Source organism: Thalia democratica, chromosome 8 (assembly GCF_965202585.1).
Source record: "Thalia democratica chromosome 8, ktThaDemo2.hap1.1, whole genome shotgun sequence".
Taxonomy (NCBI): Eukaryota; Metazoa; Chordata; class Thaliacea; order Salpida; family Salpidae; genus Thalia; species Thalia democratica.
The window spans coordinates 11,538,635-11,552,883 of NC_139172.1; the positions used below are offsets into that span (position 1 = coordinate 11,538,635).

The following is a 14,249-nucleotide window of genomic DNA, read 5'->3' on the forward strand; positions in this document are numbered from 1 at the left end:
TTAAAACACCCTATTATAATGTCCTAAAACCTATTAATATGTTTAAAGTTAGATTACTAACCAAAGACGTTTATTTAATTTGCTATATGAAATAAAACAATAATATTATTACAAAAATCATAATAATTCTAATGACGAATGATAAACAATGTTTAATGCAAGTATTTCATCTTAAACAGTTGATTTTAAATTCAAATGGAGTTATAATACTTTAAAACTAATTTTCCTAACCGAAGACGATGATGCAATTAGCTGTATAATATATTACAAGAAAAGTAATACCAATAATCAAATCAATTCAAAAAGTATACGATAAAAAAGGGTTTAATAAAAGTATTTTGCTTAAAACAGTCTATTATAACGTCTATAGTACTTTTAATATGTTTAAAGTTAGGTTACAAACCAACGACGTAATAAAATATTATTTCTACGAAATATTACAAGAATATTATGAACTAAAATCGAAACAATTCAAATAATGTACCATAAACAATGTTTATTGCAAGTATATCGTCTTAAACTGCCGATTTTGGCGTAAAAAGAAGTTTTAATACTTTAAAACTAATATTTTTGACAGAAAAGGTCTATTTAATTAGCTGTTTGATAAATACAAGAACAGTAATACCAATAATCAAATTACTTCAAATAGTGTACGATAAAAAAGGGATCAAAATAAGTATTTTGTTTTAAACAGCCTATTATAACGACTATAGTACTTTGAATATGTTTAAAGTTGAATTACTAACCAAAGACGTTTATTAAATTAGCTGTACAAAATATTACAATAATAATATAAAAGGTAATCAAAATAACTTAAATTCTGTACGATAAACAATGTTTATTGCAAGTATTTCGTCTTAAACAGCCGTTTCTAACGTTTAAAGGAGTTTTAGTACTTTAAAACTAATATTTCTAACCGAAATGGTTTTTTTAATTAGCTGTATGATATATTACAAGAAAATTTATTCCAATAATCTGAATAATTTAAATAGTATACGATAAATAAGGCTTAATACAAGTATTTTGTTTAGAACAGCCTATTATAACGACTAAAGTACTTTTAATATGTTTAAAATTAGATTAGTAATCAAAAACGTTTAATAAATTATCTCTTTGAAATATTGCTAGAATAATAAAACCAAAAATCAAAATAATTCAAATAATTTACGATAAACATTGTTTATCTCAAGTATTTCGTCTTAAACGGCCGATTTTGACGTCAAAAGGACTTTTAATACTTTAAAATTAATATTTTTGACCGAACACGTGTATGATATTAACTGTACAAAATATAACAATAATATTATAACCAAAATTAAAATAAATCAAATTATTACAATGAACAATGTTTATTGCAAGTATTTCGTCTTGTTAAATTAATTGTACGAAATATTACATTATTATTATAACCAAAACTTGAAATAAATCAAATAATGTAGGAATAACAATGTTTATTGCAAGTATTTTGTCTTAAATAGCCAATATTAACGTTAAAAGGAGTTTTAATACTTTAAAACTAATTTTTTTAACCGAAGACGTTTATTAAATTACGTTTACAATATATTAAATGATATTATTACTTAAAATCATAATCATTTAAATAATACACGATAAAGAATGTGTATTGCAAGTATTTCGTCTGAAATAGCCGATTTTGAACGTCAAAAAGGTTTTAATACTTAAAAATTTTTAAAGGTTTTAACATTTTGAAACTAACATTTTTGACCAAAGACGTGTATTAAATTAATTGTACGAAATATTACATTATTATTATAACCAAAACTTGAAATAAATCAAATAATGAACGATAAACAATGTTTATTCCAAGTATTTTGTCTTAAAAAGTTGATTTTGACGTCAAAAGGACTTATAATTCTTTAAAACTAATATTCCTAACCGAAGATGATTATTTATTTAGCTGTTTGATATATTACAAGAATATTAATACCAATAATCAATATAACTCAAATAGTGTACGATAAAAGACGGTTTAATAAAAGTATTTCGTTTAAAACAGCCTTTTATAACGTCTATAGTACTTTTAATATGTTTAAAGTTAGATTACTAACCTAAGATGTTTATTAAATTAACTGTACAAAATTCTAAAGTAATATTATAACCAAAAATTGAAATAACTTAATTATGGTACGATAAAAAATGTTCATTGCAAGTATTTCGTGTTAAACAGCCAATTTTAACGTTAAAAGATGTTTTAATAATTTAAGACTAATAATTTAACCTAAGACGTTTATTAAATATCTTTTACGAAGTATTACAATAATGTTATTTCAAAAAATTCAAATAATCAAATAATGTACGATAAACAATTTTTATTGCAAGTATTCCGATCTAAACACTAGATTTTGAGGTCAAAAGGATTTTTACTACTTTAAAACAAATATTCCCAACCAAAAAGGTTTACTTATTAAATGTATGATAAATTACGAGAATATTTATAGCAATAATCAAAATAATTCAAATAATGTACGATAAAAAAGGGTTTAATACACGTATTTTGTTTAAATTAGCTTATTATAACGTCTATAGTACTTTAAATATGTTTAAGGTTAGATTACTAACGTTTTAAAATTCATCTCTACGAAATATTACAAGATTATTATAACCACAAAAGGAATTAATTTAAATAATGAAGATAAAGAATGTTTATTGCAGGTATTTCGTCATAAACACCCGTTTTTAACGTTAGAAGGAGTTTCAATACTTTAAAACAAATATTTAAAACGAAGACGTAAATTGAATTAACTTTACAAAATTTTACAATAATATAATAACCAAAAATTGAAATAAGTCAAAAATGTACGATAAACAATATTTATTGTAAGTATTTCGTCTTGAATAGCCAAATTTAATGTTAAAAAAAGTTTTAATACTTTAAAACTAAGATTTCTAACCAAAGACGTTTATTAAATTAGTTGTACGAACTATTACAAGAAAATTATATCCGAAAAACAAAAAAAACTCAAAAAAAAAATGACTAACAATGTTTATTGCAGGTCTTAAACAACCTATTTCGATGTCAAAAGGAGTTTTTATACTTTGAAACTAATATTCATAACTGAAGACGTTTATTGAATTATTTTTACCAAATATTAAATTAACGATATTACAAAAATCATAATAACTCAAATAACCAACGATAAATAATAAATACTGCAAGTATTTCGTCTTAAATAGTTAATTTTAACGTCAAAAAGAGTTTTAATACTTTGAAACTAATAATCCTAACCGAAGAGATTAATTAAATTAGCTGTATAATATATTACAAAAAAGGTATAACAATAATCAAATCAATTCAAATAGTGTATGATAAAAAAGGGTTTAATAAAAGTATTTTGTTTAAAACAGCCTATTCTAACGTCCATTGTACTTTGAATATGTTTAAAGTTAAATTACTAACCAAAGACGTTTAATAAATTATTTCTACGAAGTATTACAATGATATTATTACTAAAAATCTTAATAATTTAAATAATGCACGATAAAGAATGTGTATTGCAAGTATTTCGTCTTAAACAGCTGATTTTGACTTCAAAAAGGTTTAAATACTTAAAAATTTTAAAACGTTTTAATATTTTAAAACTAACGTTTTTGACCAAAGACGTTTATAAAAGTATTTGTACGAAATATTACAATTTTTTTATAACCAAAAATTGAAATAAATAAAATAATGAACGATTAACAATGTTTATTGCAAGTATTTTGTCTTAAAAAGTCGATTTTGACGTCAAAAGGACTTATAATACTTTAAAACTAATATTCCTAATCGAAGATATTTATTAAACTAGCTGTTTGATATATTACAAGAATATTAATACCAATAATCAAAATAATTCAAATAGTGTATAATAAAAAACAGTTTAATAAAAATGTTTTGTTTAAAACAGCCTTTTATAACGTCTATATTACTTTTAATATGTTTAATGTTAGATTACTAACCAAAGATGTTTATTAAATTAACTTTACGAAATATTACAGTAATATCATAATTAAAAATTGAAATAGCTTAATTTAGTACGATAAACAATGTTCATTACAAGTATTTCGTCTTAAACAGCCGATTTTGACGTCAAAAGGAGTTTTAATACTTTAAAACTTATATTTTTGACCGAAGACGTGTATTATATTACTGTACAAAATATAACAATAATGTTATTACTAAAAATTAAAATAAATCAAATTATTACAATGAACAATGTTTAATGCAAGTATTTCTTCTAAAATAGCTGATTTTAACATTAATATTAGTTTTAATACTTTAAAACTAATATTTCTAACCGAAGAAGTTTTTATAATTACCTGTATGATATATTATAAGTATATTATTACCATTATTCAAAATAATTTAAATATTGTGCAATAAAAGAGGGTTTAATACAATTATCTTGTTTAAAACACCCTATTATAACGTCTTAGTTCTTTAAATATGTTTGAAGTTAGATTATTAACCAAAGACGTTTAATAAAATCGCTGTATGAAATATTACAAGAATATTTTAACCGAAAATAAAAAATGAAACAAATAATGTACTATAAACAATGTTTATTGCTAGTATTTCGTCTTAAATAGCTGATTTTATCATTAAAAGGAGTTTTAATACTTTTAAACTAATACTTTTGACCGAAAAGTTTTTTTAATTAGCTGTATGATATATTACAAGAATATTAATATTATTAATCAAAATAATTCAAATAGTGTGCGATTAAAAAAGGGGTTAGACATAAGTATTTTATTAAAACACCCTATTATAACGTCTAGAGTACTTTTAATATGTTTAAAGTTAGATTACAAACCAAAGACGTTTATTGAATTAGTTGTATGAAATATTTCAAGAATATTATAACGAAAAATAGAAATAAATCAAATAATGTACGATAAACAGTGTTTATAGCAGATATTTCGTCTTAAACAACCTATTTAACGTCAAACGGAGTTTAAATACTTTAAAACTAATATTTTAAACCGAATATGTTCTTTAATTAACGGCACAAAATATTACAATAATATTATAATTAAAGATTGAAATAACTTGAATATGGCACGATAAACAATTTTTATTGCAAGTATTTCGTCTTAAACAGCCGTTATAAACGTTAAATAGAGTTTTAATACATTAAAACTAATATTTTTGACCATGGACTTTTATTAAATTAACTGTACGAAATATTACAATAATATTATAACTAAAAATTGAAATAAATCAAAGAATGTACGGTAAACAATGTTTATTCTAAGTATTTCGTTTTAAAACCCCTTTTTTTGACGTGAAAAAGAGTTTTAAATACTTTAAAACTAATATTTTTGACCGAAGAAGTGTATTAAATTAACTGTACGATAAACAATGTTTAATGAAAATATTTTGTCTTAAAAAGCCAATTTTAACATTAAAAGGATTTTCAATACTTTCAAATAAATATTCCTAACCGAAGAAGTTTCTTAATTAGCTGTATGATGTATTTTAAGAATATTAATGGCAATAATTCAATTAATTTGAATAGTGTACGATAAAAAAGGGTTTAATAGAAGTATTTCGTTTAAACAGTCTATTATAACGTCTATAGTACTTTTAATATGTTTAAAGTTAGATTACTAATCAAAAACGTTTAATAAATTATTTCTTCGAAATATTACTAAAATATTAAAACCTAAAATTTAAATAAATTAAATAATGTATGATAAACAATGTTTTTGCAAGTTTTTCGTCTTAAACAGCCGTTTTTGACGTCAAAAGTAGTTTTAATACTTTAAAACTAATATTTAAACCAAAGAAGTTTATTAAAATACCTTTACGATATATTACAATGATATTATTACTAAAAATTATGATAGTTTTAATAATGCACGATAAAGAATGTGTATTGCAAGTATTTCGTCTTAAAAAGCCTATTTTGAAGTCAAAAAGGTTTTAATACTTTGAAATTTTAAAACGTTCTAACATTTTAAAACTAACATTTTTGACCAAAGACATGTATAAAATTAATTGTACAAAATGTTACAATATTATTATTACCAAAACTTGAAATAAATCAAATAATGTACGAATAACAATATTTAAACAAATACAGAACGATAAACAATGTTTATTGCAAGTATTTCGTCTTAAACAGTTGATTTTGACTTCAAAAGGAGCTTTAATACTTTGAATATAATATTCCTTACAAAAAAAAATTATTTAATTAGCTGTATGATATATTACAAAGAAGATAAATACCAATAATCAAAATAATTCAAATTTGGACCTTCTATAAGGGTTTAGCATAAGTATTTTATTTAAAAATGCTTTTTATAACGTCAAAGATACTTTTAATATGTTTAAAATTAGATAACTAACCAAAGACGTTTTTTAAATTAGCTGTTAGAGATATTATAAGAATATTATAACCGAAAATTGAAATAAATCAAATAGTTTACGATAAACAATGTTTATTGTAAGTATTTTGTCTCAAACAGCCGATTTTGACTACAAAAGGAGTTTTAATACTTTAATACAAATATTTTCAACCGAAGACGTTTACTAAATTAACTGTACCAAGTATTACGATAATATTATTAAAAAAAATTGAAATTACTCAAAAAATTTGCGCTAAACAATGTTTATTGCAAGTATTTTATCATAAATAGCCGATTTTAACCTTACGTACGTGATTTTCTATTTGAATAAGATTTTAAACAACTGAAGATCTCTTTTTTTTTAATAAACGAGTGAAACATTGTATTGTAAAAATAAAATTTAAAAAATTTATCATTGATTTTAACCTTAAAAAAGTTATATTACTTTAAAACAAATATTTGTTACTCATAGGTTTATTTAAATAGCTGTATGATATATTACAAAATTATTAATACCATTAATCAAAATAATTTAAATAGCGTACGATAAAAAAGTGTTTAACACAAGTATTTATCAAGACAGCCTATTTTAACGTCTATCGTACTATTAATATGTTTGAAGTTTTATTACTAACCGAAGACGTTTATTAAATTACCTTTACAAAATATTACAATGATATTATTACTAAAAATCATAATCATTTAAATAATGCACGATAAAGAATGTGTATTGCAAGTATTTCGTCTTAAACAACCGATTTTGACGTCAAAAAGGTTTTAATACTTTAAAATTTTAAAACGTTTTAACATTTTAAAACTAATATTTTTGACCAAAGACGTGTATTAAATTATTTGTACGAAATAATACATTATTATTATAACCAAAAATTGAAATAAATCAAATAATGTACGAATAACAATGTTTATTGCAAGTATTTTGTCTTGAATAGCCAATTATAACGTTAAAAGGAGATTTAATACTATAAAACTAATATTTCTAACCGAAAACGTTTATTAAATAACTTTTACAAAATATTACAATAATATTATTACAAAAAATAATAATAACTTAATAATAAACGATAAACAATGTTTATTGCAAGTATTTTGTCTTTAAAAATTGATTTTGACGTCAAAAGGGCTTATAATACTATAAAACTATTATTCCTAACCGAAGATATTTATTAAATTAGCTGTTTAATATATTACCAGAATATAAATACCGATAATCAAAATAATTCAATTAGTGTACGATAAAAAACGCTATAAAAAAAGTATTTTGTTTAAAACAGCCTTTTATAACGTCTATAGTACTTTTAATATGTTAAAAGTTAGAATACTTACAAAAGATGTTTATTAAATTAACTGTACGAAATATTACAGTAATATTATAAACAAAAATTGAAATAACTTAATTATGTTACGATAGCAATGTTAATTGCAAGTATTTCGTCTTAAATAGCCGTTTTTAACGTTAAAAGATGTTTTAATATTTTAAAAGTAATATTTTTAACCAAAGACGTTTATTAAATATCATTTACGAAATATTACAATAATGTTAATTCGAAAAATTCAAATAACTCAAATAATGTACGATAAACAATTTTTATTGCAAGTATTCCGTCTTAAACAGCGGATTTTGACGTCAAAACTTTTTTTACTACTTTAAAACAAATATTCCTAACCGTAAAATTTTTATTTTATTAAATGTATGATTAATTACAAGAATATAAATAGCAATAATCATAATAATTCAAATAGTGTACTATAAAAAAGGGTTTAATACACGTATTTTGTTTAAAATAGCTTATTATAACGTCTATAGTACTTTAAATATGTGTAAAGTTAGATTACTAACCAAAGATGTTTAAATATTCATATTTACGAAAAATTACAAGATTATTTTAACCAAAAAAGGAATTAATTTAAATAATGAAGACAAAGAATGTTTTTTGCAGGTATTTCGTCATAAACACCCGTTTTTAACGTTAAAAGGAGTTTCAATACTTTAAAACTAATATTTAAACCGAAGACGTATATTGAATTAACTTTACAAAATTTTACAATAATATATTAACCAAATATTGAAATAAGTCAATAATGTACGATGAACAATATCGATTGTAAGTACTTTGTCTTAAATAGCCGAATTTAACGTTAAAAAAGTTTTATTACTTTAAAACTAAGATTTCTAACCAAAGACGTTTATTAAATTACATGTACGAACTATTACAAGAATATTATATCCAAAAAACAAAAAAAAAACTCAATAAAAAATGATAAACAATGTTTATTGCAGGTATTTTGTCTTAAACAACCTATTTTGATGTCAAAAGGAGTTTTAATACTTTGAAACTAATATTCATAACCAAAGACGTTTATTAAATCATGTTTACGAAACATTAAAATTATGTTATTACAAAAATCATAATGACTCAAATAACCAACGATAAATAATAAATACTGCAATTATTTCGTCTTAAATAGTTGATTTTACCGTCATAAAGAGTTATAATACTTTGAAACTAATATTCCTAACCGAAGAGATTCATTAAATTAGCTGTATAATATATTACAAAAAAAGTGATACCAATAATCAAATTAATTCAAATAGTGTATGATAAAAGGGGTTTAAAAAAGTATTTTGTTAAAAACAGCCTATTCTAACGACCATTGTATTTTTAATATGTTTAAAGTAGATTACTAACCAAAGACGTTTAATAAATTATTTCTACGAAATACTACAATGATATTATTACTAAAAATATTAATAATTTAACTAATGCACGATAAAGAATGTGTATTGCAAGTATTTCGTCTTAAACAGCCGATTTTGACTTCAAAAAGGTTTAAAAACTTAAAAATTTTTAAACGTTTTAATATTTTGAAACCAACTATTTTGACCAAAGACGTGTATAAAATTAATTGTAAGAAATATTACAATATTATTATAACGAAAAATTGAAATAAATAAAATAATGAACGATTAACAATGTTTATTGCAAGTATTTTATCTTAAAAAGGTGATTTTGACGTCAAAAAACTTATAATACTTTAAAACTAATATTCCTAATCAAAGATGATTATTTATTTAGCTGTTTGATATATTACAAGAATATTAATACCAATAATCAACATATAACAAATAGTGTATGATAAAAAACGGTTTAATAAAAATATTTTGTTTAAAACAGCCTTTTATAACGTCTAAATTACTTATAATATGTTTAATGTTAGATTACTAACCAAAGATGTTTATTAAATTAACTGTACGAAATATTACAGTAATATCATAACCAAAAATTAAAATAGCTTAATTATGGTACGATAAACAATGTTCATTGCAAGTATTTCGCCTTAAACAGCCGATTTTGACGTCAAAAGGAGTTTTAATACTTTAAAACTAATATTTTTGACCGAAGACGTGTAGTATATTAACTGTACAAAATATAACAATAATGTTAAAACCAAAAATTGAAATAAATCAAATTATTACAATGAACAATGTTTATTGCAAGTATTTCGTCTAAAATAGCCGATTTTAACATTAATATGAGTTTTAATACTTTAAAACTAATATTTCTAACCGAAGAAGTTTTTATAATTACCTGTATGATATATTACAAGTAGAATACTACCATTATTCAAAATAATTCAAATATTGTGCGATAAAAGAGGGTTTATTACAAGTATCTTGTTTAAAACACCCTATTATAACGTCTTAGTACTTTTAATATGTTTAAAGTTAGATTATTAACCAAAGACGTTTAATAAAATCGCTGTACGAAATATTACAAGAATATTCTAACCGAAAATAAAATCAAAACAAATAATGTACTAAAAACAATGTTTATTGCTAGTATTTCGTCTTAAATACCTGATTTTAACATTAAAAGGAGTTTTAATACTTTTAAACTAATACTTTTAACCGAAAAGTTTTTTTAATTAGCTGTATGATATATTAAAAGAATATTAATATTATTAAACAAAATAATTCAAATAGTGTGCGATTAAAAAAGGGTTAGACATAAGTATTTTATTGAAACACCCTATTATAACGTCTAGAGTACTTTTAATATGTTTAAAGTTAGATTACAAACCAAAGACGTTTATTGAATTAGCTGTATGAAATATTTCAAGAATATTATAACGAAAAATAGAAACTAATCAAAAAATGTACGATAAACAGTGTTTATAGCAGATATTTCGTCTTAAACAACCTATTTAACGTCAAACGGAGTTTAAATACTTTAAAACTAATATTTTAAACCGAATATGTTCTTTAATTAACGGCACAAAATATTACAATAATATTATAATTAAAGATTGAAATAACTTGAATATGGCACGATAAACAATTTTTATTGCAAGTATTTCGTCTTAAACAGCCCTTATAAACGTTAAATAGAGTTTTAATACTTTAAAACTAATATTTGTGACCATGGACGTTTTTTAAATGAACTGTACAAAATATTACAATAATATTATAACTAAAAATTGAAATAAATCATAGAATGTACGGTAAACAATGTTTATTGTAAGTATTTTGTTTTAAACAGCCTTTTTTGACGTCAAAAAGAGTTTTAATACTTTAAAACTAATATTTTTGACCGAAGACGTGTATTTAATTAACTGAATGATAAACAATGTTTAATGAAAGTATTTTGTCTTAAAAAGCCAATTTTAACATTAAAAGGAGTTTCAATACTTTTAAATAAATATTCCTAACCGAAGAGGTTTCTTAATTAGCTGTATGATGTATTTTAAGAATATTAATGGCAATAATCAAATTAATTTGAATAGTGTACGATAAAAAAGGGTTTATTAGAAGTATTTCGTTTAAACAGTCTATTATAACGTCTATAGTACTTTTAATGTGTTTAAAGTTAGATTACTAATCAAGGCGTTTAATAAATTATTTCTTCGAAATATTACTAGAATATTGAAACCAAAAATTCAAATAAATCAAATAATGTACGATAAACAATGTTTTTGCAAGTTTTTCGTCTTAGACAGCCGATTTTGACGTCAAAAGGAGTTTTAATATTTTAAAACTAATATTTTAAACCAAAGAAGTTTATTTAATTACCTTTACGATATATTACAATGATATTTTTACTAAAATCTATAATAGTTTTAATAATGCACGATAAAGAATGTGTATTGCAAGTATTTCGTCTTAAAAAGCCGATTTTAAAGTCAAAAAGGTTTTAATACTTAAAAATTTTAAAACGTTCTAACATTTTAAAACTAACATTTATTGACCAAAGACGAGTATAAAATTAATTGTACGAAATGTTACATCATTATTATTACCAAAAATTGAAATAAATCAAATAATGTACGAATAACAATGTTTATTGCAAGTAATTTGTCTTAAACAACCAATTTTGATATCAAATGGAGTTTTAATACTTTAAAACTAATATTCTTAACCGAAGACGTTTTAAAATAATTTTTACAAAATATTAAAATAATATTATTATTAAAATAATAATAACTCAATAATAAAGGATAAACAATATTAATTGCAAATATTTTGTCTTAAACAGTTCAACTTAATATCAAATGGAGTTATAATACTTTAAAACTAATTTTCCTAACCGAAAAGGTTTATTAAATTAGCTGTATAATATATTACAAGAAATGTAATACCAATAATCAAATCAATTCAAATAGTTTACAATAAAAAAGGGTTTAATAAAAGTATTTTGTTTAAAACAGCCTATTATAACGTTTACAGTACTTTTAATATGTTTAAAGTTAGATTACTAACCAACGACGTAAAATAAATTATTTCTACGAATTATCAAAAGAATATTATGAATTAAAAATCTATAACATAGTGCATTTCATTTTGTTTAAATTTATTTAAGTACTTTCAAATAGGACTCGTCAGAAATTGTTTCCTACTGGATTGCAATGAATACAAATTGAAATAAAATTATACTGCAGTTTAAATTTTAAGATATAAAATGACGTAATAATCAAAAGTTTAAAATTAAATAAGTTCTAATGTTAAACAAATTTGGTATACTAATAAAACTCGGTAGAATTAAAACAATCTAAATAAAGAAGCGATAAAAATTTTAAATTAAAACTATGCTTAAAAATAAAGTTTAATAAGAAACTAATTACTTTAAAATTACTAATATAAGGATTTAAAAAGTCTAGTTTGGTAAACGAACTTTTTCTGCTTACATAAACTGGGCCTTAAAGATTGAATACATAAGGCTTCCAGAATATGCAATGTTAGTAAAATGGAAAATATATTAAACGATTGCACTAAATTCAAACATATAGGTTCTGTAAACTCTTTTGATTTCACAGCACGCATTGAACTTTCTTATCAAAGGAAAATGTTAGGTTGGTACAAAAATAAATTCATTAGTGAAATTACGTATAATTCAATCAGACCGGTAGGCTCACAACGTCCGAAACTGTATGGTCTTCCTAAAGTTCATAAAAATGATTGCCCTTTAAGGCCAATTTTATCAATGATAGGTTCGCCACAAAATGATTTGGCAAAATTCTTAGTAAAAACACTTGCACCAGTTTTACACAAATTTTCAAATTACTCTCTTAAAGATTCTTTCCAATTTATAGAAAAAATTAGTCTAATTCCTCGTTCCAAAGTCAAAAGTAGCTATATGATTTCATATGATATCAAAAGCTTGTTCACTAATATTCCAGTAGTGGAGGTTATTGAAATTTGCTTAAAGGTATTGTATCATTCCGATTTAAAACACCCTCAGATGCCGGAATTTGTGTGCAAAGAAATGTTACACATGGCTGTGTTAGGTGTTGAGTTTAGTTTTGATGGTAAAATGTATAAACAAATAGATGGGGTTGCAATGGGTTCACCTTTAGGTCCTATCTTGGCTAATATTTTTGTTGGTTACCTAGAAAGTAAGTTATTTGTAACTTAAAAACTGTTAACTGTAAAAGTCCTCTCATGTATCTTCGATACGTAGATGACACTTTTGTTATGTTTGAAAATAGACAAGAGAGCTCCAGTTTTCTTAATGATCTTAATAATCTTCACAAAAATCTTAGTTTTACAAAAGAAGAAGAACACAACAATTCGTTAAATTTTTAGATGTTTGTGTCCAACGATCAGTTGAGGGGGAACTTTTAACTAAAATTCATCGTAAATTAAATTCAGAAGCATTATATGTTCCGTGGGCATCTTTTGGTCCAGTCAAACAGAAGTTAGGAGTTTTAACGGGTATGGTGAAGCGTCTGCAGACTTTGTTCTCCTTGCTTTCTTGAAGGCGAGTTGAAAACACTTCAAAACACTTTCCTTTCGCTTGGTTATCCAGGTAACTTAGTTTCGAAAGTTATAACAAGAGCTAGAAGTTCAACAGCTTTAAAAATGATTGGCCCTCAGAAGTGTCCGGTATACTTAAAACTTCCTTACCTTGGAAATATTTCTGAGAGGTTTTCTAAGAAAATTTCAGAGGAAATAAGCCAAGTCTTCAGCTCTGTTCATTTAAGTACAGTTTTGTATACTGATCGACCTCTAAATGGAATTTACAAAGATGTTTCTCCCACCCATGAAAAAAGTAACATCATCTATAAATTTAGTTGTCACTGTGGTAGTGACTACGTGGGAAAAACATCTCAAAGGTTCCATGTAAAAATCGATCAACATGTTCCGAAAGTCTTGAAAAAGTAGTTTGATGGCCGTTCTGAGAAACCAACTAAAAAATACTTCTCGGCGATTGGGCAACATTTGTTGGACAATCCTGAGTGTGTTAAAAATTATAAAAAGGACAATTTTTCAGTCTTAGTGAGAGCGGAGAAATCTTTTCAATTGCATTTCTGGTATATTCTGCCTTATGTATTCAATCTTTAAGGCCCAGTTTATGTAAGCAGAAAAAGTTCGTTTACCAAACTAG

The 14,249-nt window shown here is 23.3% G+C and overlaps 1 protein-coding gene across 1 annotated transcript; it reads left to right on the forward strand.

Annotated features, from left to right (window-relative positions):
• The first annotated feature begins 12,707 nt into the window (after window positions 1-12,707).
• Window positions 12,708-13,620, forward strand: LOC145842913 (uncharacterized). Its single transcript, XM_082950387.1, has 2 exons — window positions 12,708-13,257; window positions 13,448-13,620. Exons 1-2 carry the CDS (start codon window positions 12,708-12,710, stop codon window positions 13,618-13,620), a joined length of 723 nt encoding a protein of 240 aa, XP_082806513.1.
• Window positions 13,621-14,249: the final 629 nt, after the last annotated feature.

Bases quoted from the DNA above. Each gene is read 5' to 3' on its own strand.
- LOC145842913 (XM_082950387.1), top strand. From the start codon at position 12,708: ATGTTAGGTTGGTACAAAAATAAATTCATTAGTGAAATTACGTATAAT. The intron at 13,258-13,447 runs GTAAGTTATTTG...TTAAATTTTTAG, and splicing joins TTTTGTTGGTTACCTAGAAA to ATGTTTGTGTCCAACGATCA.